Below are 25,489 nucleotides of genomic sequence, written 5' to 3' on the forward strand. Positions count from 1 at the left end.
TGTTAGAAATGCAAAGTCCTGGGCCCATCCCTGATCTGCTGAGCCAGACTCTCCAGGGGTGGGGCCAGGAATCCGTGTTTTAACAAGCCCAATAGGCAATGCCTACGCAAACCCACTGAAGTTTGAGTGGCTCTGGTTTTGACTTATTTCTGGACTTGTTACATTCCCATTTGGCTCAGGTTGCAAATGCCCATGAAGGGGTGGAAGGTACAGCAGGCCAGACAGCTCCAGGGGCTGTGTGCACTCCTGCAGAGCCATGTCCCCACATGCAAAGTTGTGTGCACACCTGCAGAGCTGTCTCTACACCTGCAGAGCTGTGTCCACACCTGCAGAGCTGTCTCTACACCTGCAGAGCTGTGTCCACACCTGCAGAGCTGTCTATACACCTACAGAGCTGTGTGTCCACACCTGCAGAGCTGTGTCTACACCTGCAGAGCTGTGTCCACACCTGCAGAGCTGTCTCTACACCTGCAGAGCTGTGTCTACACCTGCAGAGCTGTCTCTACACCTGCAGAGCTGTGTCCACACCTGCAGAGCTGTGTCCACACCTGCAGAGCTGTCTCTACACCTGCAGAGCTGTGTGCACACCTGCAGAGCTGTCTCTACACCTGCAGAGCTGTGTCCACACCTGCAGAGCTGTGTCCACACCTGCAGAGCTGTCTCTACACCTGCAGAGCTGTGTCCACACCTGCAGAGCTGTCTCTACACCTGCAGAGCTGTGTCCACACCTGCAGAGCTGTCTCTACACCTGTAAATGTGTCCACACCTGCAGAGCTGTGTCCACACCTGCAGAGCTGTCTATACACCTGCAGAGCTGTGTCCACACCTGCAGAGCTGTGTCCACACCTGCAGAGCTGTGTCCACACCTGCAGAGCTGTCTCTACACCTGCAGAGCTGTGTCCACACCTGCAGAGCTGTCTCTACACCTGCAGAGCTGTGTCCACACCTGCAGAGCTGTCTCTACACCTGCAGAGCTGTGTCCACACCTGCAGAGCTGTCTCTACACCTGCAGAGCTGTGTCCACACCTGCAGAGCTGTCTCTACACCTGCAGAGCTGTGTGCACACCTGCAGAGCTGTCTCTACACCTGCAGAGCTGTGTCCACACCTGCAGAGCTGTCTCTACACCTGCAGAGCTGTGTCCACACCTGCAGAGCTGTCTCTACACCTGCAGAGCTGTGTCCACACCTGCAGAGCTGTCTCTACACCTGCAGAGCTGTGTCCACACCTGCAGAGCTGTCTCTACACCTGCAGAGCTGTGTGCACACCTGCAGAGCTGTCTCTACACCTGCAGAGCTGTGTCCACACCTGCAGAGCTGTGTCCACACCTGCAGAGCTGTCTCTACACCTGCAGAGCTGTGTCCACACCTGCAGAGCTGTCTCTACACCTGCAGAGCTGTGTCCACACCTGCAGAGCTGTGTCCACACCTGCAGAGCTGTGTCCACACCTGCAGAGCTGTGTCCACACCTGCAGAGCTGTCTCTACACCTGCAGAGCTGTGTCCACACCTGCAGAGCTGTGTCCACACCTGCAGAGCTGTGTCCACACCTGCAGAGCTGTCTCTACACCTGCAGAGCTGTGTCCACACCTGCAGAGCTGTCTCTACACCTGCAGAGCTGTGTCCACACCTGCAGAGCTGTCTCTACACCTGCAGAGCTGTGTCCACACCTGCAGAGCTGTCTCTACACCTGCAGAGCTGTGTCCACACCTGCAGAGCTGTCTCTACACCTGCAGAGCTGTGTGCACACCTGCAGAGCTGTCTCTACACCTGCAGAGCTGTGTCCACACCTGCAGAGCTGTCTCTACACCTGCAGAGCTGTGTCCACACCTGCAGAGCTGTCTCTACACCTGCAGAGCTGTGTGCACACCTGCAGAGCTGTCTCTACACCTGCAGAGCTGTGTCCACACCTGCAGAGCTGTCTCTACACCTGCAGAGCTGTGTCCACACCTGCAGAGCTGTCTCTACACCTGCAGAGCTGTGTCCACACCTGCAGAGCTGTCTCTACACCTGCAGAGCTGTGTGCACACCTGCAGAGCTGTCTCTACACCTGCAGAGCTGTGTCCACACCTGCAGAGCTGTGTCCACACCTGCAGAGCTGTCTCTACACCTGCAGAGCTGTGTCCACACCTGCAGAGCTGTCTCTACACCTGCAGAGCTGTGTCCACACCTGCAGAGCTGTGTCCACACCTGCAGAGCTGTCTCTACACCTGCAGAGCTGTGTCCACACCTGCAGAGCTGTCTCTACACCTGCAGAGCTGTGTGCACACCTGCAGAGCTGTCTCTACACCTGCAGAGCTGTGTCCACACCTGCAGAGCTGTCTCTACACCTGCAGAGCTGTGTCCACACCTGCAGAGCTGTCTCTACACCTGCAGAGCTGTGTCCACACCTGCAGAGCTGTGTCCACACCTGCAGAGCTGTCTCTACACCTGCAGAGCTGTCTCTACACCTGCAGAGCTGTGTCCACACCTGCAGAGATGTCTCTACACCTTCAAATCTGTGTCCACACCTGCAGAGCTGTATGCATACCGGCAGGGGCAGGTCCACACCTGCAGAGGTGCATGCATACACCTGCAGAGCTGTCTCTACACCTGCAGAGCTGTGTCCACACCTGCAGAGCTGCCTCTACACCTGCAAATCTGTGTCCACACCTGCAGAGCTGTATGCATACCGGCAGAGGCAATTCCTCACCTACAGAGCCTCAGAGACACCCTGACCAGGCCCAGCTTGCCACAGCTGCTTCCTTGGGCCTCAGGCTGGGTCCCTCCATCCCTTAAGCAAGTTCTATGACTGGGCTTGTCTAACTGCCTCTCCCTGAGTCATAACCCAAAGTCACTTCTTCTAAGCAGGTGGAAAGGCAGCACAGGGAGGCCTCGGGCAAAAGTGGAGGGAGCTGGGGCCTCACGTTCTCTCTGGAGCTCACCCTCCCTCCATCACCCCAAGCATCCCTTTTGTCTGGGTTCCCAGGCCTCATAGCCTTCCTCCCTTCTGTCCTACTCTGACAACGACCAGCATCTACCTTCTCTGGAGTCACCTAATCCTGAGGTCACTGAGTGTCAGAAGCCACAGGAACGAGTTGCAGCTGGGGGCAGGGGCCACCACTGTCGCTGCATTGTGTAGCTTCCCTTCTCCACCACCCCGTCCTCCTCCCCTCTGAGCAAAGGGTCAGTTACTCTCATCTGGTCCCTAAAGTCATTAGTTCAATCCTATAGCCCACGAACTGAGTTTAGGGAGACAGCCATTAGGACAGTCAGGGTCTGGAGAACTCCTGGCTGTGGGCATCACAGCAGAGTCTCCATCAGCAGTCAGGAGGCCCGAGGACCACGGACAGCACCTCCACGCCTCTCCCCTACACCCCACCACTCCTACCTTACTTAAGGCCGCCCGAAAATCTCAGTTCAGCAGCCTCCCATCTGGTGTCTTTCCCCTCCAAATGAACACTTCTAGACTTCTGTCTAATCGTGTCTCCATCAGGCAGTCTTTTAGCGCAGTGTCCGGCGTATGCTGGAGCCAGCTCCTGCAGGCGTGCAAGCCGACCGTGTACCCGGCCCATCCTAACTCTCAGCTCAGTGATGTGGAGCTGGTAGGCTGAAAGTGGCCACGATGGGAAAACTTACACCACAGCAATGGACAAAGGCTACAAACCAGAGCTCCCTGTACCTGGTCTGACCCCAGTAAAACTGGTTTGCCAGCACAGCACTGAGTGGTTCCCATACTTTCCTGCACATTGGAGTCACCTATGGGTCTTCAAAAAGGACGGCTACCTGGCTCGTGGCCCCAGATATTGTGAATAATCTGTATAGTATCAACCTGGGTATCAGGATTTTTAAAGCTCCCCAGGGGAGTCTTCTGAGCAGCAAGGTTGGGGAGTACTGCCTGAGTAGCTGCTGGCATGAGATGCAGACTCCTCAGTGTAGCGTCCACAGGGCCTTGACTGGGCCCTGCTCACCTCTCCCATCTGTCCTCCCATTGCCTTCATGCCCAGGACTCCAAGAAGCTATCCAGAGACACGCCCTGGATCTCTGTGATCCCAGGGGTTACAATATCTGCACCCACAGTTCCCTCTGCAATGGCTGCCTTCCTTGCCCGAGTGCTTCTTCCTCACCCTCTGCTGTCTGGAGCCTTGGGCAGCCCCCCGACACCCTCAGCCTGGGAGAGCTGCCTTGGGGTCCCTGCCTTCCTCCAGCATGGCTCTATCCACACAACACTGCCATGTCCTGGCCCCTGCTCCTTGAAGGCGGGGACTGTATCTGATCCCCTGTGCCCCATACACCTGGGAGATGCTCAGTAAACGTCTGGGATGAATAAATGGCTTCAGCTGGAGTTAGTGATTTACCAGGAGTCTGTGAGGGATGACAGATAAGACACCCCAGGAAGCTGTCTTCATGTCATCACATGTCCCGGCGTCCCGGCGAAGACAGGAGGAAATTCCCATTCAGTGCTCAGGACACCAAGAGCCATACTTCTCCGAGGCCGCCGGTGGTTTACTCCTGGGTGTCATCATTTGCTTCTATTAGTATCAATATCGGCTGCCATTTGGAGCACTGTTTAGGTTCTAGATACTGTGTTAAATTCTTTTTTTTTTTTTTTTTTTTTGACAGAGTCTTACTCTGTTGCCCAGGCTGGAGTGCAGAGTGGTATGATCTCAGCTCACTGCAAACTCCACCTCCCAGGTTCAAGTGATTCTCCTGCCTCAGCCTCCTGAGTTACTGGGATTATAGGAACCTGCCACTATGCCTGGCTAATTTTTGCATTTTTAGTAGAGATAGGGTTTCACCATGTTGGCCAGGCTCATCTTAAACTCCTGACCTCAAGTGATCCATCCACCTCGGCCTCGCAAAGTGCTGGGATTACAGGCGTGAACCGCCGTGCCAAGCCAAATTCTTATTTATGCTCATTAATCCTCTCCAGAACCCTATAAGGTAGGTATTGTTAGCCCCATTTTATAGAAAAGTAAACTAAGGCTTGGCACAGATAAGAACCTCTCAAACACACATGGTTACGAAGTGGGGGAGCCAGAGTTTGAATCTGAGCTCAGGTCTGCATAGCTTCAAAGCTCGTCACTTTCATAAACTGGCTGTGACTGTGGTTCTTTCTGCGGTGGCTGTGGGGAAACTTGGAACAAGTGTGAGTTTCCTTCCCGCGTGCACAGGACCTACGACACGCACTGTGGGCACCAATTCCACTTTTTCCCTTCACCCTAACCTCTTCGCTTATTTTTGAAACTGTTACTACTACAAGCCATCCATCTCATGTCTTTTTGGAACAACAAAAGGTACACACAACAGTGCCCATTCCGGAGCCACGCATCCACGAACCTGGCGGATGGTTTCCAGCAGGGAGGAGGGACGACGGGACGAGAGGGGTCTGTTCTACTCAGCATCCTCCTCGGTTGGTTCAGTTGCAGGAAACTTCAAAACACAGACTGGACTTACCTTGGCAAGGCACGTGTCTGCACAGCCCTATTAGGGGTAGGAAGATTCTACAATGACCAGGGGAGCAAAGTTGTCAACCACAGACACGGATCATAAATAGATTCTCTAACCAGCTAGAGGAGGGAGCAATTCGCTTGAAGGGTGAAATCTCAGTGTGGCTATTTATAAACTGCACAACTCATTTACACAGTAAAAATGAAATTTATTAAAGGTACACGGCTGCTAGAAATGCAGTCAGGAAGTACTGAAGGCACCGTTCCAGGAGAACACGCAGAAAAATCCTCATCCACCGCCCTCTGCCCGCCCCACCCTATCCTGCTGGGCTCTGGGTCTCCAACGGCAGCCGCCAAGAAGGGACCGCATTGCAACCTAAGTACAAGCTACTCCCCCAGAATGTCTGCACTTTTCCTCTAACCTAAGTGAAGGAGGAAGAGAAAAAGCTCAAAGTGGAGAAAAATAACCAGAAGCGGCCTCGGGCTTGACAGCGACAGTTCAAACCAGTGAGGGTAGCCTGCCACTTCCCTGCCCTCCTGGCCTCCCCTGAAGATGACTTAGTCTCTCTTTGATGAAGAGTGGTATTTAGAGGCTAAACTCGGGTATTAGGCCCAAAGGTTAGCAAGTCCTTAGTAAGATGAAGGAACACTGAAGCCTTCTGAAACTTGTTTTGAAGAAACCGTGGAGGCCAGGTGCGGTGGCTCATGCCTGTAATCCTAGCACTCTGGGAGACCGAGGCAGGTGGCTTACTTGAGGTCAGGAGTTCAAAACCATCCTGGCCAACGTGATGAAACACAGTCTCTACCAAAAACACACAAAAAATTAGCCGGCATGGTGGTGGGTGCCTGTAGTCCCAGCTACTTGTGAGGCTGAGGCAGGAGAATCACTTGAACCTGGGAGGCGGAGGTTGCAGTGAGCCGAGAGCGCGCCATTGCACTCCAGCCTGGGTGCTGGGTGACAGAGTGAGACTGTCTCAAAAAAAAAAGAAAAGAAAAGAAAGAAGAAAGAAGAAGGAAGGAAGAGAGGGAGGGAGGGAGAAATCATGGAGGCTTTGGTGCAGCACAAGTGTTAGGCATTTAAGAGGGTGAAACAGCTGCCAAAAAGCTGAGACCTCGGGGTCCACCGTTCCTGGCCTCTGACAGACTGAGGCACAGTCATCCCACGGAGGGCCGGGCTGCGCCTGAGGCAGCACGGAGGTCAAGGCGGAGACCGAAATGAAATCTCAGAGGGGAATGACAGAAAGGAGCGGTGTTTTTAGACGAGGGAGATGAGAACACTGAGAGTCTTAGAAACAGGGCAGAAGGTGGCCAAAGGAGTCCAGACGCCTTAGCGAAGACACAAGCGGAAGAGGGAACCAGGAGATGGCCTCCCAGGGCCGAGGGCGAGTCACATGGAGAAGAATCAGACTTACTCCTGCGTACCTGAAACGCTCTAGAGTCAGACAGACGCAGCGGCGCAATACAGGACGGACTCACCAAGAGTTGGAACCATCCCCAGTCGTGGTCTGGAGGAAGGACCCCTGAACTGGCTGGGTGTGGTGGTCATGCCTGTCATCCCAGCACTTTGGGAGGCTGAAGCAGGTGGATCACATGAGGTCAGGAGTTTGAGACCAGCCTGGCTAACGTGGCAAAACCCCATCTCTACTAAAAATACAACAAAATTAGCCAGGCATGGTGGTGGGCGCCTGTAGTCCCAGCTACTCGGGAGGCTGAGGGAGGAGAATGGCTTGAACCTGGGAGGCGGAGGTTGCGGTGAGCCGAGATCGCACCACTGCACTCCAGCCTGGGCGACAGAGCGAGACTCTGTTTCAAAAAAACAAAAACAAAGTGCGGTGGCTCACGCCTGTAATCCCAGCACTTTGGGAGGCCGAGGCGGGTGGATCACGAGGTCAAGAGATCAAGACCATCCTGGTCAACATGGTGAAACCCTGTCTCTACTAAAAATACAAAAAATTAGCTGGGCATGGTGGCGCGTGCCTATAATCCCAGCTACTCAGGAGGCTGAGGCAGGAGAATTGCCTGAACCCAGGAGGCGGAGATTGCAGTGAGCCGAGATCGCGCCATTGCACTCCAGCCTGGGTAACAAGAGCGAAACTCCGTCTCAAAAAAACAAAAACAAAAACAGAAACAACCTCTGTACTGAGAGTTAGAGTGTGGAATGGATGAATTTCAAAGGGTCCTTCCCAAGTCCTAAGACTCCATCACGGCCATCCCCCTATCGTTTGGGTTTCTTACCAACTTCACCTGAGACACGGCATGGTCTCCCTGTCTCCTTTTTGTGCCATACTCATCCGATCAATTCTTTCACTCTCCTGAAGACAGAGCTCAAGACGTTTCCAAAGGAAAACTCCACTTATAAAGAAAATCACATTTTGAAAACCCTTTTGGAATGTCTGGAATGGGAAATCTACAGATAAAGAAAGTAGGTGAACTGCCGAGGTGGCCGGAGGGAGACCTGGAGGGCATGGGAGAGACCACTAATGAGGACAGAGTTTTTTAGTGGTGATCAAAGTGCTCTTAGATTACAGTGGTGTTTACACAACTCTGTAAATGTGGTAAAAGCACCAAGTTGTAAGCTTTAAATGGGTGTGTAAGTTATATGACAATAAAGCTGTTTTTCCAAAAACCTCCTCTGGGCAGTCATCCAGAGGAGTTTCTGTGTCACAATTGTCCTCGGGAGCGTTTCTCTAGAGGCCACCAGTTATCTCGGGCAGCATGGTGGTCTCTTTCTAGTGGAAAGACTGAATATTAATCAAGCCTTTTCTCTCCACCAGAGCGTGGAGCCTAAACAAGACCTCCTCCATTCATCCATCTCACTGCCCAGGCTGACCAGGTCCTTCACCAATGCTGTCAGTGCAGCGTGCCGACAGCCATGGGGTCAAGTGACTCACCTGCTCCTGGCACAGGGTCAAGTTAAGAAGCTGAACCCAAGACTGGGGACCCTGAGTCCGGCAGTGTCAAACACCCCCTGGAACCTGGCAGATGGTACTCTGGGCCCTGCTAGCCACTGGCTGGCAACCCAAAGGCAGTCATACGAGATATGTCGGTAAGAAGAGCCTAGAGGTGACAAAGGCCCCGGCATCCATGTTCCCTCAGGACAGGGAGGAGACTGGAGATTAGTGGGGAGGCTCCTCCAGTCCACTCTGCCCATAACCCACCTTGTTAAAGACCCTGGTGAAGGAGGCAGCGTGCCATTCCATTGACAACAAATGTGTTCTTGGAATGTGTCCCTACCCTGAGCTCTTCCCAGGAGAAAGAATGCCAGATCTGTCTGGCACTGACCAGAGCCCTGCTTTGGATGGCAAGGAGTATTTTTAGAAATCACGGGAAGGCTGTGCACGTCTCACGTGGCCTCTTGACAGGCGGCAGCGGGTGCCAGATCTATGCAGCCACAGAGCCTGCCTGAAGCCCTCTATGAGAGTCACCGCTCTCAGAAACGTCCTCAGTACACCAGACTCCGGGTCTCACTTCAGGCAGCGCCAGCCAGCACACTTCGTGGGACTCACTCACAGGCTTCACTCACTCGAGTCGGCGGCTTCACACAGCACTCTTGCCCACCAGAAACAACAAAGGGGTGTCTGTGTTTTTTACACACACATGCACACACACACACACATCACACGTGTACACGCGTCATCAGCTCAGCTCAACACATCAGGGCTGAGGAAAAAGACTAGAAACTATGCCACGAAAGGAACGCGTTAAAAGAAACATTCTGCAGCTGCTGAAGGGAAGGGCGGGACGGACAACATCACAAGGGGACATTTAAGATTTTTCATGACCTACCTGAAGCCCTGGCTGCTCCCAAAACAGTGGAACCGAGCCTCTGATCTGGACAAAAGATGACACTCCATCGTCCATGTAGATCGTCTGCGGCACAGGGAAACAGAAGGGAGAGGGCTTCTCAATGAAACCGAATGTCCTGGGCTGGGTAACAGGATCCAGCTGCCTGTGACCTGACACCAGCCGGAATGAAGGGCAAACGGTGGACCTCAGCGTCCTCTGCTGCCCCACCTGGCGTGGCTGCCGATGCTTCCTGACCTCTGGCTGGATGCTGGGTGGGCATGCTGGCTGTTGACCAGCCTCCGAAGAAGGGTCTGCAGGGGGATCGGGCCTCCCAGGGTCTCTGGGAATTCACACTTCTAGGGCACAATCTTATCACTGCCCTGAAAATCCCAGCCACAACCCTCTGCCACCCCTTTTGTGAATAAAAGCCAGTGTGTTCTGGAATTTCCCCTTCCTTATAGCCCTCTATTTTTACCTTGGCAAATAGCTAAGCAGCAGAGAGCTATTAGAGAAGCACTGGATGAAATAAAGTGCACCCGTGATAGCCAAAAGACCTCACGGGCTGTGCCAGCCAGTCTCGTACTTGACAATACAAGACTCAGCTTGACCGTGTACTTGGTCCTGGCCCTGCCCCACTGTGTTCTTAAACACACCACCCAGTCAGCACACACAACACGGTTTCCACAGGCTTCCAGTGCGACAGCACCTGCAGAGAAACAAAGATCCTTACACTTTAAGACATCTATCTCCTCCCCACCCACACGCACAGCTATTTCAGAGTGTGCCTGCAGGCCTCCGATGACTGCAAGGGAGTTTTAAAAGGACAAGAAGTACGATCCTCAGCGCCAGCGGGGGCAGGCGGCGGCACTTATCAGATGCGGGGCCTTTATCTGCGCAACTCTAGCCTGGCCTGGCAGGGCGGCCTGGGCGCTGCTGAGGTCCTTTCCGTTCCTCACTGGCCTGCTCCCTTACAGGGTAGCTTTCCATGCAGGCAAGATCACGCTCAGATCACACAGGCATGAGTCACTCTGCAGTGGAGGACCTGAAAATTAGACCCACTGTTTCCCCAGACCACAGGAATTTCCAGAGCCTGGAATCTGTATTGTCAAACTGGAATTCTATTCTTTAATCTCTGAAGGGAAAAAGCATGTGTTAAGAACTCGAGTCTGTTTCCAGGGATTGAGTACCAGCAAAGTTGTGAAGCTCCATTCTTCTAACAAAACAGAATAAAATAGCAGGCTGCTTGAATGGCTGTAGACGTAGCTGACTACCATGAAATTAGTTAGATACAATTGACCAGCAGGTGTGACCTGCACAGGCCCAGCTTCCTGGAAAAGAAACCAGTGAGGTCAATGTTTGTATATAAAGACAACGCTTAACAATATCCAGGCTGGGCATGGTGGCTCACGCCCACAATCCCACCACTTTGGGAGGCCAAGGTGGGAGGCTGACTTGAGCCCAAAAGTTCGAAACCAGCCTGGGCAATAAAGTGAGACCCCCATCTCTACAAAAACAATTTTTTAAAAGTTAGCCACGTATGGTGAGGCACGCCTGTAGTCCCAGCTACTCGGGAGGCTGAGGCAAGAAAATCGCTTGAGCCCAGGAGGATGAGGCTGCAGTGAGCTATGATTGCACCACTGCACTCCAGCTGGGGCAACAGAGCGAGATCCAGAAAAACACCAAACAACAGAAACCAATGGTCACCATCTATTTCGCTGAGAAATGTCTCCCTTCACTCTGACTGCCATGCGCTAACAATGCAACTTTCGGCATCAGGCCAGGCTCCTCTTGAGCTGAGACTCGCCCAGGACCAGCTTCTGAAAACACTGAGGGTGGTCTGTGCTCTGCACGCCCCTCCCTGCCCACATTGGAGCAAGAAGAAAGGAGCTCCAAAGTCCTCCACCCGGTCCTCCTCAGGGAAATGGGCTACCCATCCTATCATCAGGACTGTCTTCTCTGTTCCCAAGGTGATGGGCATAACTTGACCATCAAACGCAAGTGATACGTTTCCATTCTGGTCAAACAGTTCTTCCTGCCAGTGGAAGAAGTGACGTCTCACTTCACACATGTCATTTTAACAGAGGACACTTGGGGTGGGGAGGCAGGCAGAGAGCGGAAGCAGGAGAGAAAGTGGGCACTAGTATTGGCACAAGCTGGGTCCGAATGCCACTTTGCAAACCCCCATTTTCTCAGCAGGGTGGCCCTGAGCACATGACTTAGCCACCGTCATCCTCAGTTTCCCTCTCTCTACATGAAGTTCATGTCACCTTGTGCACAGAGAGGGGACAGGCAGTGAGGGATAAGTGAGGGGGCATAGTCCCAGCACAGGGTAGCCACTCAAAAAATGGAGCTGTTTTCTCCTCCCTGGAGGCGCTGACCCTATGAGTACATACAAGGGCACCTGCTGGGGTCAGAGAGAGTTGGGCCCTGGGAAGAAGGAGAGATCTGAGAAGGGGTGGACGAGAGGTGGGAGGGAGACCAAGATCAGTGGGGCCACAGGAGGAGAGACGGAGGTCAGGCCAGTGCCGAGATCCCAGACTGGGCAGCCAGAGGGCGACCCTGAGCGGCGCTTCCAGAGCAGTGAGAACAGAAACCAAATGGCCAGAAAAAGAGAGAAGGTCGAGGCAGGAAAACTACAGATGTACATATCCCTTCTCTCTGAAAGGCTTTCTGCTGACCTTCTACTTCCGGTTACAGCATCTGCAAACCATTCTCTACAAGTCTGCATTCCTGGGAGGACACACAGTCATCCTAACTCCTGCATGAGTCAGTGGCCTTATCTCGAATAGCCAAATATTTATCTTCCATCCTTTTTTTTTTTAATAGACTGAGGGGACTTTTTGGTCTTGTTTTTCTTCGTGGTGAGTCAGCATTGCAGAGCAAGCCCACCAGCTATGACTCAGCAGAGCCAAAAAGACTCAAGGCTTCCTCCCAAGGAGGCTGAGATGCTATCTACACATGCACACAACATCTGTGCGTGCACACACACATGTGCAATCCACACATGTGTGTATAGAACACACAAATGCACATGGTACACATACATGATGCACAAACGCACATGGCACACATGCACACACACAACACATGACATGCATGTAACATGGATAACACATCAACACACACCATGTGCACACCACACACATCAACACACACACCGTACACATACCACACACAAACACACATACCTCAACACATACCATGCACACACCACATACATACATGCAACATGCACAACACATCAACACACACCATACACACACCACACACAACATGCACAACACATCAACATATACACCATGCACACACCGCACAAATACACATAACATGCACATCAACACACACACCATACGCACACCACACACATACACACAACATGCACATCAACACACACACCATACACACACTGCATACATACAACACGCACAACACATCAACACACACCATGCACACACCGCATACATACACATAACACACATACTGCACACATACATGCAACATGCACATCAACACACACACCGCACACATACAACCCCTGCACACACACACACACACACACACGGCCTGCCTTGGAGGAGGATTATTTATTCCTCCTAGGAAACATGCTAAACCAAAGCAAAAGTGGAGGTGCCACAGGGCCCCCCTTTTCTGGCTCCCTGAGAATTAATTCCTGAGAAGCTGATCTGCCTGCCACCGCAAGGAGAAGTCCCCACTGCAGGGAACCGGTCTGCTCCCAGTCTGGTTCCATCATTTGTTTGCCAGATGAAGACCGCACAGCCACCTGTGTGCATGCTCCACTTCCAAATGGCCAGCAGGCCTGGCTGGGGACCCTCTTTCCTCTGCAGAGGCCCCAGGCCAGTGTGACTTGCAGGCAGCACCACGAGGGTTGACCTGCCTCCCCAGCACGGTCCTCCTTCCCACTGGAGGCTCAGCACTCATTTCCTCAAAGTTGCTGCCTGCACCCTGGGGTGAGACCGCCGAGATGCAGAGCCTGCCACTTTCTCAGCTGTCAGGTGGAGGGGAGGCCACGCCGCCTGTCAGAATGATTCTACTCGACTGTCTACAGGAGCAGGTTCAAGGTCTCCAGAAGCACTGGACAGTCTGCTCTTGTACCATAAGCAAAGCTGTGAGCTGCGTATGGAGGGCTTGTGACACCATCCCGACCTGGGCCCTCAGCAGAGACTTTGCAAACTCAAGGGGGTAGGCCCCTTCCCTGAGGGACCACTCCAGAATCCCAGCTGATGGCCAACATCTGAAATAGGTGAATCTCAACAGGGTCCCAGGCAGGACCAGGCAGGTTCCCCTGCAGACCATGCAGCCTGATCCTCATGGGGCTGCATTCTGAGCTCAGCAAGGACCTGCAGGCCGAGCCGAGCTCCTTCCAGCCTTGCTCCCCTCTCCTGACTCAACCTAGAAGAACCATCCTCAGCAGGCGGCCACGCAGCCAGGGATGGCGATAGGGCTGCCACTTCGCAGGAGCATACTAACTGTGCATTCCACTTAATGCCATTTTTTCTTTTTTTGAGACAGAGTCTTGCTCTGTCACCCAGACTGGAGTGCAGAGATGCAATTTTGGCTCACTGCACCCTCTGCCTCACAGGTTCAAGAGATTCTCCTGCCTCAGCCTCTCAAGTAGCTGGGATTACAGGCGCATACCACCACGCCCATCTACTTTTTTATATTTTAGTAGAGATGGGGTTTCACCATGTTGGCCAGGATGGTCTTGATCTCCTGACCTCATGATCCGCCCACCTTGGCCTCCCAAACTGCTGGGATTACAGGCGTGAGCCACCGCACCCAGCCACGTGTTTTGTGTTTTAAAAAACAACGTAGATCAACCTAAGCATCTGTACTGCTAAAAAGTGCCATAAACAAAAACACTCAGTGACTCCAGAGATAGGAAGAGGGGGCTCCCTTGCCATATACAAGTGAAGCAACATGAGTTTCTTGCTTTTGATGATCAGACACTTCCCTTCAGCCATCTCTGCACCTCCTGCCTCCGCAATGTTTTAGAAAAGGGGCTGTCACACCGGTGTTTTTGGCTTGGAAGAATGCTGACCCCCCACTGGGCCCGTGCCCTGGTCCTGTGTGTGCAGGAGGCACCAGCTGTCTCTGCTCCTCCAGTTCGCCCGTGTTTTCTTTCCACTCCATGCCCTCCTGGCCTGCGCTGCGCACGCTTCACCCTGCCCTGGCTCTGCGGTGCTTCCCCTCGCCCTCCAGGCAGGGGTTGCCAGCTGAACACTGCCTGTGGGAAGCACCACAGCGCCTGCCAGGGCCAGCCTCACCTGTCCCACTCCTGCTGCGCCTGAGTCGCAACACCGCTGCCCCCCATGCCCACCCGCCCGGGAGCAGAGCCTGGAACCTGGCAGGCTCAATCAGGCTTTGCTGAAGGCCATGCAGATAACCCTGGACTCAGCGCTGGGAAGTGGCAGCTCCCCTTCCTGGGTGGCCAGACTGTCCGGGGTCTCTGATGGATGGGAGACACATCCTGAAATGTAGGCATCCAACCAAGAGCTGTTGTGGGTGCAAGGCCACCTTCTCGGGGCCCCGCTACGCGTCTCGTGTTAACGAAGTCACCACAGTTAAGTTACGCTCTCTGTGGGGCCGGGGCAGCGTCCACAGCTGCTGCATCCGTGGGTGAGTGGCAGCTGTCTGTCAACCCCTGCTGCTCCTCAGAGTGAGGTTGGGTAGGGACTTCGTAGAGAGCAACCCTCCCTGTCTAGCCCAGAGCCCAGAGGGAGAAAAGGGACAAAAACCACACACTAGGAGGCCCACAAACGTTCATGGGAGCCAAGAAATCCCTCCCCGAGCCCCGACAAGGAAGGGAGGTGGAGCACTGTCAACAGGGGGCCGGAGGGGCGGGCTGTTCATCTCTCTCAGGCCTCCGGGCTGCGCGGGGTGAGAGTCAGCTGATGTGGGGGCAAGGGGAGCTGGCAACACAGGAGACAATGCCAGTCAGCAGGCACGCGACACGAAGCGGCCAGAGCCCAGGCCAGCCTGGTCTGCGGCAGGGCTCGCTGGTCTGTAAAAGTGACAAAGCGAAGATCGCAGCAGAGTTCCCCGCAGGCCACAGTCCTCTAACAGGAGCCGCATCCGCGTCCCAGGTGAGCTGCGTCCCTTCCAAATACCATACGGTGAAGTCCCAACTCCCAGCACTTCAGAACTTGTTTGGAAATAGTCTCTGCAGAAGTAACGGGTTAAGATGAGGGCAAGTGGAGTAGGGTGGGTCCCTGATCCAGCACGACTGGAGTCCTGGAAAGACACGGGCGGAGGAGGCCACGTTGAAGAGACAGCGGCCCTGCTGACACCTGGATTGCAGACTCCCAGTCTCCAGTCTCCAGAACTGGGAGAGAATAAATGCGTTGTTTTCAGCCACCCCGTCTGGGGTACTTTATTACGGGCAGCCCCAGGAAACTCAGATGCTTTTCCGCCTTAGAACGTGTGATGTTTTAGGAAGGACAGTGCTTCCCAGTGACTTACTCGATGAGACCTCACTGAAAATACTACTTGAAATCCAAAACCAGTATTTTAAAATAAAAGTTAAAAATAAAAGGAACGTGGTAATGAAGTGGGGCATGAGAGCAAAGGGAAGGGACTCTCCCCATGCAGACATCAGCCAGAAAAGAGAAAACCGCCCCAGCTGGGGTCACGGCTTCTCTCTCTTCTTTTTATAATTTTTTAACATTTAACTTTTAAGTTCGGGGTACACGTGCAGGTTTGTTATATAGGTAAACTCATGTCATGTGGGTTTGTTGTACAGATGATTTTGTCACCCAGATGTTAAGCCTAGTAGCACCCATTAGTGATTTTTCCTGATCCTCTCCCTCCTCCCACCCTCTGATAGGCCCCAGTGTGTGATGTTCCCTTCCCTGTGTCCATGTGCTCTCATCATTTAGCTCCCACTTATGAGTGAGAACATACGGTGTTTGGTTTTCTGCTCCTGTGTTAGTTTGCTTAGGATAATAGCCTCCAGCTGCATCCATGTTGCTGCAAAAGACACGACCTCATTCCTTTTTAGGGCTGCATAGTATTCCACGCTGTATATGTACCACATTTTCTTTATCCAGTCTACCACTGATGGACATTCTGGTTGATCCCATGTCTTTGCTATTGTGAACAGGTCTTTGAGGAATCACCACATTGTTTTCCATGGTGGTGGAACAAATTTGCACTCCCACCAACGGTGTAGAAGTGCTCCTTTTTCTCTGCAACCTTGCCAGCATCTGCTGTTTTTTGACTTTTTAATAATAGCCATTCTGACTGGTGTGAGGGGGTTTCTCATCTTGGTTTTGATTCTCATTCCTCTAACGATCAGTGATGTTAAGCTTTTTTTCCATGACTGTTGGCCACATGAATGCCTTCTTTTGAAAAGTGTCTATTTATGTCCTTTGTCCAGTTTTCAATGTTTTTTTTCTTGGAAATTTGTTTAAGTTCCTTATAGATTCTGGGTGTTAGACCTCTGTCAGATGCATAGTTTGCAAAAATCTTCTCCCATTCGGTAGGTTGTCTATTCATTCTGTTGATAGTTTCTTCAGCTGTGCAGAAGCTCTTTAGTTTGATTAGATTCATATTCCTCAAAATAATAAGAGCCATCTATGAGAAACCCACAGCCAACATCATACTGAATGGGCAAAAGCTGAAAACCAGCACAGGACAAGGATGCCCTCTCTCACCACACCTATTAAACATATTAATAGTGTTAGAAGTTTTGACCAGGGCAGTCAGGCAAGAGAAAGAAATAAAGGGCATCTCAATAGGAAGAGAGAAATCAAACTATCCCTGTTTGCAGACAACATGATTCCGTATCTAGAAAACACCGTAGTCTCAGCCCAAAAGCTCCTAAACCTGATAAACAGCTTCAGCAAAGTCTCAGGATACAAAATCAATACACAAACAACAGTCAAGCAGAGAGCCAAATCAGGAACACAGTCCCATTTACAACTGCCATGAGAAGAATAAAACACCTAGCTATACAGCTGATGAGGGAGGTGAAAGATCTCTACGAGAATTACAAAACTCTGCTCAAAGAAATTGGAGATGACAGAAATAGAAAAACATTCCATGCTCATGGATAAGAATAATCAATATCATTAAAATGGCCATAATGCCCAAAGCAAGTTATGGATTCAATGCTACTCCTATTAAACTACCATTGACATTCTTCATAGAACTATAAAAAAGCATTTTAAAATTCATATGGAATCAAAATAGAGCCCAAATAGCCAAGGCAATCCTAAGCAAAAAGAACAAAGCTGGAGGTATCACACTACCCAACTTCAAACTATACTACAGGGCTACAGTAACCAAAACAGCATGGTACTAGTACAAAAACAGATACAGAGACCAATGGAACAGAATAGACAACCCAGAAATAAGGCCACACACCCTACAACCATCTGATCTTCGACAAACCTGACAAAAACAAGCAATGGCGAAAGAACTCCCTATTCGATAAATGGTGCTGGGATAACTGGCTTGCCATATGCAGAATACTGAAACTGGACCCCTTCCTTACACTATATACAAAAATCAACTTAAGATGGGTTAAAGATGTGAATGTAAAACCCAAAACTATAAAAACCCTGGAAGACAACCTAGGCAATACCATTCTGGACACAGGAACAGTCAAAGACTTCATGACGAAGATGCCAAAAGCAATCTCATTTTTAAGCAGATATTTATGTAACAGGCTCGTTGATAGCCACGGTGCAGGCATTATAAGAAGAATTACAGGCAAGCGATTGCACCTGCTGCTCATGTTAGGGCCCCTCCTCCGATGTTCCTCTGAGTGGAGCCTCCTCCTCTCTGTGCCCACCCTCTGAACGCTGGAGCAGGCAGAACGTCCCACACAGTAAAGGCAGGTGTTCAAATCTATGCTGGATTAAAGTGGCCGAAGTCCGCATAAGGAGCTCCTCTCGCAGCAGCGGCAGTGAGGAGTGACGCAAAGCCACACCTTCACTCAGTAAACACGGGGCGCCCAGCTTGCCCGGCAGGAGCACCGTACATGTGCCTTATGGGGCTTCCTTCCTCACGGCTTATGCTATTGGTATTCCACATGATGGCCTTATCTTACAGATTGCAAGTTAGAGCAAAAATTAAAAAGCCGTAAGACAGTATCTCTGGGAATGAGAACAGAATTTAGAAAAAAATACAGGAGAAATTAAGCAGATGGCTATATTCTAGGGGAGCGATGGAAGCGGCTGCTTAACACGCAGATTTCACAGCTCCGGGTGCTAATACTGGCTTCCAGGAGACGCTTCAGCTGATTTAGAGTAAAAAATAATGATTTCTTCTTTCATCCACCCATTGTATTGATCTACTTATTTTTGTCCAAAATTTTTTTTTCAAACCCTATTGGTTCATCTGTCAGCTGCTCTTGGAATAACTTCCCACCTTTCATGACCATGGCAAAAATTCCTGATTCCTTTTAGTTAAAAATACCTCGGCTAAGCAGCGTTTTCCCAGCACGAGATGTGAATCAGAAAGGATGCACCATGCAAACCAGAGGTCACATTTTCACACGAAGTGCAATTACATGTGCTGTTCTCTACTTACAGGAGGGAGCCTGATCAGAGACCATCACAGATACACCAGGGCCCTTCTGCCCCAAATGGAAAGCTCGTGTGCAAGAGCTGCAGCCACTCTGAACCATTCAGTGCCACAGATGGGCTGGGGCACTCACCTGCTCTGTCTCCACGAAGTTGGACACATGGCCATCGTCGTTCACGCCACGGGTGTGGAAGCGAGCACCGACGCGCTCGCAGCTAACGCGGGAGATGAGGCAGGCCTTGGCCTGCTTGTGGGAGGCGTACACGGTGCGGATGGTGACCACCCCACAGATGACCTTCAGCAGCCAGTCACAGCATCTCACCTGGTGCTGCCTCAAGGGCACGTGCAACAGCTGGTTCCTGCAAAACAGAGCCCCACACCAATTCTGGTCACCTGACATCCTCCAGCACACGCTGTCTGGAAAGCGAGTGTGGCTAAAGAACAGGCGGAGGTGGGGGGGTGCGCTGTCTGGAAAGCGAGTGTGGCTGAAGAACAGGCGGAGGTGGGGGGGTGCGCTGTCTGGAAAGCGAGTGTGGCTGAAGAACAGGCGGAGGTGGGGGGTGCGCTGTCTGGAAAGCGAGTGTGGCTGAAGAACAGGCGGAGGTGGGGGGGTGCGCTGTCTGGAAAGCGAGCGTGGCTGAAGAACAGGCGGAGGTGGGGGGTGCGCTGTCTGGAAAGCGAGCGTGGCTGAAGAACAGGCGGAGGTGGGGGGGTGCGCTGTCTGGAAAGCGAGTGTGGCTGAAGAACAGGCGGAGGTGGGGGGTGCGCTGTCTGGAAAGCGAGCGTGGCTGAAGAACAGGCGGAGGTGGGGGGGTGCGCTGTCTGGAAAGCGAGCATGGCTGAAGAACAGGCGGAGGTGGGGGGTGCGCTGTCTGGAAAGCGAGCGTGGCTGAAGAACAGGCGGAGGTGGGGGGGTGCGCTGTCTGGAAAGCGAGCATGGCTGAAGAACAGGCGGAGGTGGGGGGTGCGCTGTCTGGAAAGCGAGCGTGGCTGAAGAACAGGCGGAGGTGGGGGGGTGCGCTGTCTGGAAAGCGAGCATGGCTGAAGAACAGGCGGAGGTGGGGGGTGCGCTGTCTGGAAAGCGAGCATGGCTGAAGAACAGGCGGAGGTGGGGGGTGCGCTGTCTGGAAAGCGAGCGTGGCTGAAGAACAGGCGGAGGTGGGGGTGGTGCGCTGTCTGGAAAGCGAGCGTGGCTGAAGGGCGGTGGAGGGGGGGTGCACACGGTGCAGCATTCTGGGTCAGCAAGAGCGTGCTGCTCCCCAATGGACTCTGCACTTGGGATGTACAGATCTGGGAAATTCATGTGCTTCAGAGAGATCCCAAATAGCAGGGGCACTGTGTCATGTACAGGAGGACGGCCAGGGAGTCCTTTCCCAAAGCTACCACCAGGTCATCACTGTCGGTCAATGGAGGTAGCGCTGGAGAGTGAGCCAGCGTGCGCCTTTCAGGGAATTACAAAGGGGCCTCCGGTCAGCCCTGTGGGGCCCACAGTTTTTATTGCAGGCTCCATCAGTAAAAAATTAATCGGTAAAAAATTAAATGATTAAATAATCATGACAAATAAGATGATAAATAATTAAAAATCATATTAACTATGGGAACCGTTATTTAAACTATGCACATATCCACACACATGCACCATGGGATGAATATGTTGAAAGCACTACAAAGCAATCCAAAATAAAAAAGGATCTGAGGAAAATAAAATGTAACGAAAGCTCTAGTATTTCCTCTCCATGCCTAGTGGACTATTCTAGGCTCTGGAGTCCATGATGATAATGACATAATGATATCATTATATCATGATATATATGACGTTATATATGTGATTTATATGATGATCATTATATATATGTGTGAATGACATAAGGATAAATGTCGAGTGACAGCTGACATTTATCCTGTGCACTGAGCCCCATTCTAAGTACTTTGGGGTGGATTAACTCATTTCACCCTTGAAGTGACCCTGAGTGAAAGGTATCATCACTGACCCCATTTTACAGATAAAGAAACTGAGGCACAGAGAACTAAAGTACTTGTCTAAGGCCACAAAGCCAGCCAATGGTGGCGTGGAGCTCGGAGACCATGCTCTTCACCCTGAGCCTTTCTTGATGGGGCCTACGTTTCCATTTGCACCTGTCAACAGTCACATCGTTCTCACATCCCTGAGACTGGCTTGGCCCGCTTGCTTCAGCACCCAGGGGACCTGACTGGTACCATCCTGAGGCCCCATACTCACTCCCAGGGAGGACGACCCACCCCACGCCCTCTTCCAGGGCACTGAGTGAATCTAGATCACAGCGCCCTACTTGTTTAAAAAAGGAACGCAATTCCCACCCTTGAGGCTTCCTCAAAGACAGCAGCAGCGTTGTCTCACTGCTGGAAATCTGTGCTGTGGGCTCTGAGGGGTCCCAGGGGGCTTCTCCAAGCTCCCTGCTTTCAGGTCAGCCTCCCCAACTGCAACCAAAGCCACATGCACCCCCACAGGGAGCACAGCCTGCATCTGACCCCATCTGAGGTCGCATAGCCACAGAGTTCCTCTGCTTGAAAAATGATTATGAAGCATTGCTGTACAAAACCATATGTCCTTCTTCCAAATTGCTCTCTCAAATTGAGACAATAAGCCAGATTCAGAAACACACATATTAAATCTGCATGTGGCATCAAGGCAAAGCCTCCAGAATAGTCCAGAGTCTGCCAGCTGTACAGTTATGGCCACTATCACCAGGATTCAGGAGGAGAAACCTTTTGCCAAGTGGACAACACTTAAATCAGCCCTGTTTCTAGTGACACTGCCTGACCCTCTGGTGGGAGGATGGCTCACCCCAAGGAGGAAGATCCTCAAAGAGTTTCCTCCAGGACCTGATTGTACTGGGAAGCAACTGTCAGTGTGATCAATTACCAGCCCAGAAAGATGACATCACCCTGCTGCTCACTCTCCCTTAAGTGCCGGCCACGCTCAGCGTTGACCCCATCTGACTCCTACTGTGGGTCTCCAGACCTCAGGCGCTGCACCACAACAGCAGGCATGTAGGCAGTCAAGCCCAGGACCATGCTGCCTGTGGTGACTCAGTTGTGGTCAGTCCTAGGGACCCCACCCTGAGCCCCAACACCACGCCCTGGCGTGTTACAGCTGAGGAGCCTGGCAACCTCGAGGAGTTACTTCCTCCTCTCCCTTCAGAAAGGGACAGCCTGGGGCTCCTCCTTCCCAAGCTCCCTCAGCCTCCACCTTGTGAATCCCCCCTGCCTCACTTTGTTAGCACCCCTCACACCTCCAGCCACAGAGCTGGCGTGGGACGAGAAGTTGCAAAGGTGCTGGTGCAATTCAGATACACCAAGGATCCTCTATGGGCTCCAGGGACCCTCACCGCCGCTGAGAGCTCTCACCTCCGCTCACCTGACAGTTCTGGTTTAAAATAGCTTCATGGCGTCTGCATGAAGACACCTCATAATACATAGCCCCTCTGTGTGTAAGCGTGGCTGCCGTTAGGGGAACACGTATAGCTCCAGGGGCACCTGCTAGGCCCTGCAGAATGGAACTAGCGATTCACAGAAATGCCATCCCCCGGAGCCTGCCACTCAACCTGTGGTCTGCACACAAGCAGCACTGAAATGCAGAGTCCTGGGCCCAGCCCAGACCTGCCATCCCAGAATCTGCAATTTTAATGAGATCAGTAGCAGATTCACAATTTTATTTATTTTTATTATTTATTTATTTTTTAAAGACAGTCTCACTCTGTCACCCAGGCTGGAGTGCAATGGCGTGATCTCAGCTCACTGCAACCTCCACCTCCTGAGTTCAAGTGATTCTCCTGCCTCAGCCTCCCAAGTAGCTGGGATTACAGGCACACACCACCAAATTCAGCTAATGTTTTTTTATCTTTAGTAGAGATGGGGTTTTGTCATGTTGGCCAGGCTGGTCTTGAACTGCTGACCTCAGGTGATTGGCCTGCCTCGGCCTCCCAGTGTGCTGGGATTACAGGCGTGAGGCCTCTGTGCCCAGCCTTGATTCATATGTGTTTTAGAGTCTGAGCACATTACTGCCGCAAAATATCCACAATACTAAAGAACCAAAGAGGATGTGGGGGTGGGAAGCATTGGGATGGACACAGAGATGTGGGGAGGGTCCCCTTCTCCCAGCAGAAGTCAGGAATTCACTTGTGGGGCATCCAAAGCACCATGGCCAGAGGAAAACCTATGCATGCCTCTGGCAAAGAGAGAGAGGCACAAACAGGCCAGAAATAAACCTCGCTAGTCCCATCTCAGAGCTGGGAAAACTGATATAGCTTCAAAGGGCAGACGCCGGATTCTAAAACATTACATTAGATGAGGTTCACTGGAAGCAGGCCCACAGTGGGACTTGCCTCATTTTTGCTTCTGCCTGGCATCTTCAGGCATCAGTGCAAATATGACGGAAACAGCATTATGTCCATAAAGGCCAATAGATAATTTACATATTTACAGAGTCGTCCACGCTTGTCTGTGTCCTGCCGTGGAGTAAAAAAGCGCCAAGAGACCCTAAACGTGCAGAAATCCAGCCGCCTTCACCTGGGCTCCGGGACTAGCCTCAGCACATTGCTACAGGTCCCCTTGGGCAGGCTGACTCAGCTTCCCCATTGATGGGGCTGGTTTAGCGTTGTGATGACCAGCTTGGGACCCAGAGCCAGAAGGCCCGGGTTCAAATCCTGGCTCAGCCACTTACTAAGTATGTGGAGTTTGGCAAAATTCCCTCGACTATTGATGCCTAAGTCTATCTGGGTTATTCCAGGGGTACTGAGGAATTATTATTCCAAGGGTTTTTATTGTAAGATGAGTTACTACCAGCAGAGAGAGCTTAGCACGGTGACCCGAACACAGCGCTCTCTAAGCGTCAGCAGTAAACAGCTGCACACTGGAGGTAACCACGATTGAGAAGACTCAAAGAGCCAACCCAGGCAGAAGCACTGAGCTCAGCACCCGGGACTGAGGGAGCACTCGGCAGACACTGGCTCCTGTGTTTTTTACTTATGGAGCAGGGTTTTGTTTTGTTTCGTTTCTTTTCTTCTTTCTCTTTCTCTTTCCCTCCCTCCCTCCGTCTCTATTTCTTTCTTTCTGAGATGGAGTCTTGCTCTGTTGCCCAGGCTGGAGTGCAGTGGCACCATCTCCACTCACTATAACCGCCGCTTCCCGGGTTCAAGCGATTCTCCTATCTCACCCTCCCGAGTAGCTGGGATTACAGGCATGTACCACCACACCTGGCTAATTTTTGTATTTTTAGTAGAGACAGGGTTTCGTCATGTTGGCCAGGCTGGTCTGGAACTCCTGACCTCAGGTGATCCACCCACCTTGGCCTCCCAAAGTGCTGTGATTACAGGCGTGAGACACCGTGCCTGGCTATAAATATATATATATATTTTTTGTTTGTTTGTTTGTTTGTTTTTTGAGATGAGAGTCTCACCCTGTCGCCCAGGCTGGAGTCCAATGGCACGATCTTGGCTCACTGCAACCTCCACCTTCTGGGTTCAAGTGATTCTCCTGCCTCAGCCTCCTGAGTAGCTGGGATTACAGGCACCTACCAGTGCACCCAGCTAATTTTTTTTTTTTTTTGGATTTTTAGTAGAGATGGGGTTTTGCCATGTTGACCAGGCTTGTCTCAAACTCCTTACCTCAAGTGATCTGCCTGCCTCGGCCTCTCAAAGTGCTGGGATTATAGGCATAAGCCACCACCCTGGACAGGTTTCTTCTCGAAATCTACATTGAACACATTTCCTGAGGGAGGTGGTGGGGAGTTCAGGGTTAGTTTTCCTCTCCTAGTGCTGACAGCAGCCTGGGTCCTAACTCTCCAGAGGTGACCCATAACCCGGGGGTGGCGCAAGTGGAGGTCACGGCCTCAGGTGCCAACCAGAGCCCACCCTCTGCAGGGGACCCAGGGCCCTCACCAGAAGAAGGAGTTCCCCCACTCAGAGCTGTCATCCCCCTGCTTCTGTGTGCGGACAGTCAGGTCAAAGTGAGACCCGTCGTTGGGCCATGAGAAATAGAACACCCCTGAGTTGAGGATTTTCTTCAAGGCTATGAGGCGCTCCTCCTCCTTGGCCTCTTCCTGAAGAGGGTAAAAGTCGGTGGCAGTGATTTTGTAGATTTCAGCATCTGGAATTCTGCCAACAGATGTGCAGCCTGTCACCAGCACCAGGAAGCTCAGAGATGTGCCACCTGGAAAGGAAATCAGACAGGAGAGCTCAGGGTGGCAGCCGGCCTGGCCGCCTGGAGCTCCGCAGACAGCTTGAACAGAGCCCAGGTTCAACGGCAGCCAGGAAGGCAACGTCTGTGCACCTGCGCCTTCCCACAGCACTGCCCAGCTCAGTGGCTCAAGAACTGCCCTGTCCCGTAAGCCTCAGGTGGTGCTTCTCAAAGTGTGGGACCCTGGCCAGCAGGTCCGCATGCCCTGGGAGCCTGTTAGAAATGCAGATTCCTGTGGCACCCAGCGGCCTGGGGGTGGGGCAAGCTCTGCTGTAACAAGTCCTCGAAGTGATTCTGATGCCCCCAGGAGTCTGAGAATTCCTGGCCTAGAGCCCTTCCAGACCCCCAGGACCTGCCCCCAAAGCCTCTCCAAACCACCTTCCCCAATGCGTCCTCAGGCACTGCCCTGACTCAGCGCCCCCAGCCTGGGGTCTGTCTTCCCCGACTCCGTCACAGGAGTGGCTTCCCAAAGCCATCTGATCACAGCCACCCCCTTCCCTCCTGCATGGCTCC

At 52.2% G+C, this 25,489-nt stretch overlaps 1 protein-coding gene across 7 annotated transcripts in view; it reads right to left on the minus strand.

Moving 5' to 3' along the window:
* The window catches only part of SYNJ2 (synaptojanin 2), a 121,118-nt gene that overhangs the window by 47,738 nt on the left and 47,891 nt on the right, over nucleotides 1-25,489 (minus strand). For all 7 annotated transcript variants that reach the window (XM_012451568.2, XM_064360508.1, XM_012451581.2 and 4 more), the window contains 3 exons: nucleotides 24,679-24,949; nucleotides 18,894-19,119; nucleotides 9,212-9,295 (listed from right to left, as the gene is read on the minus strand). In XM_012451568.2, coding sequence (XP_012306991.2) covers nucleotides 9,212-9,295; nucleotides 18,894-19,119; nucleotides 24,679-24,949 — 581 coding nt within the window. The remainder of the gene's footprint in view (nucleotides 1-9,211; nucleotides 9,296-18,893; nucleotides 19,120-24,678; nucleotides 24,950-25,489) is intronic.

Source organism: Aotus nancymaae, unplaced genomic scaffold, assembly GCF_030222135.1.
Source record: "Aotus nancymaae isolate 86718 unplaced genomic scaffold, 86718_ANA_hifiasm-v0.15.2.pri h1tg000040l, whole genome shotgun sequence".
Classification (NCBI taxonomy): domain Eukaryota; kingdom Metazoa; phylum Chordata; class Mammalia; order Primates; family Aotidae; genus Aotus; species Aotus nancymaae.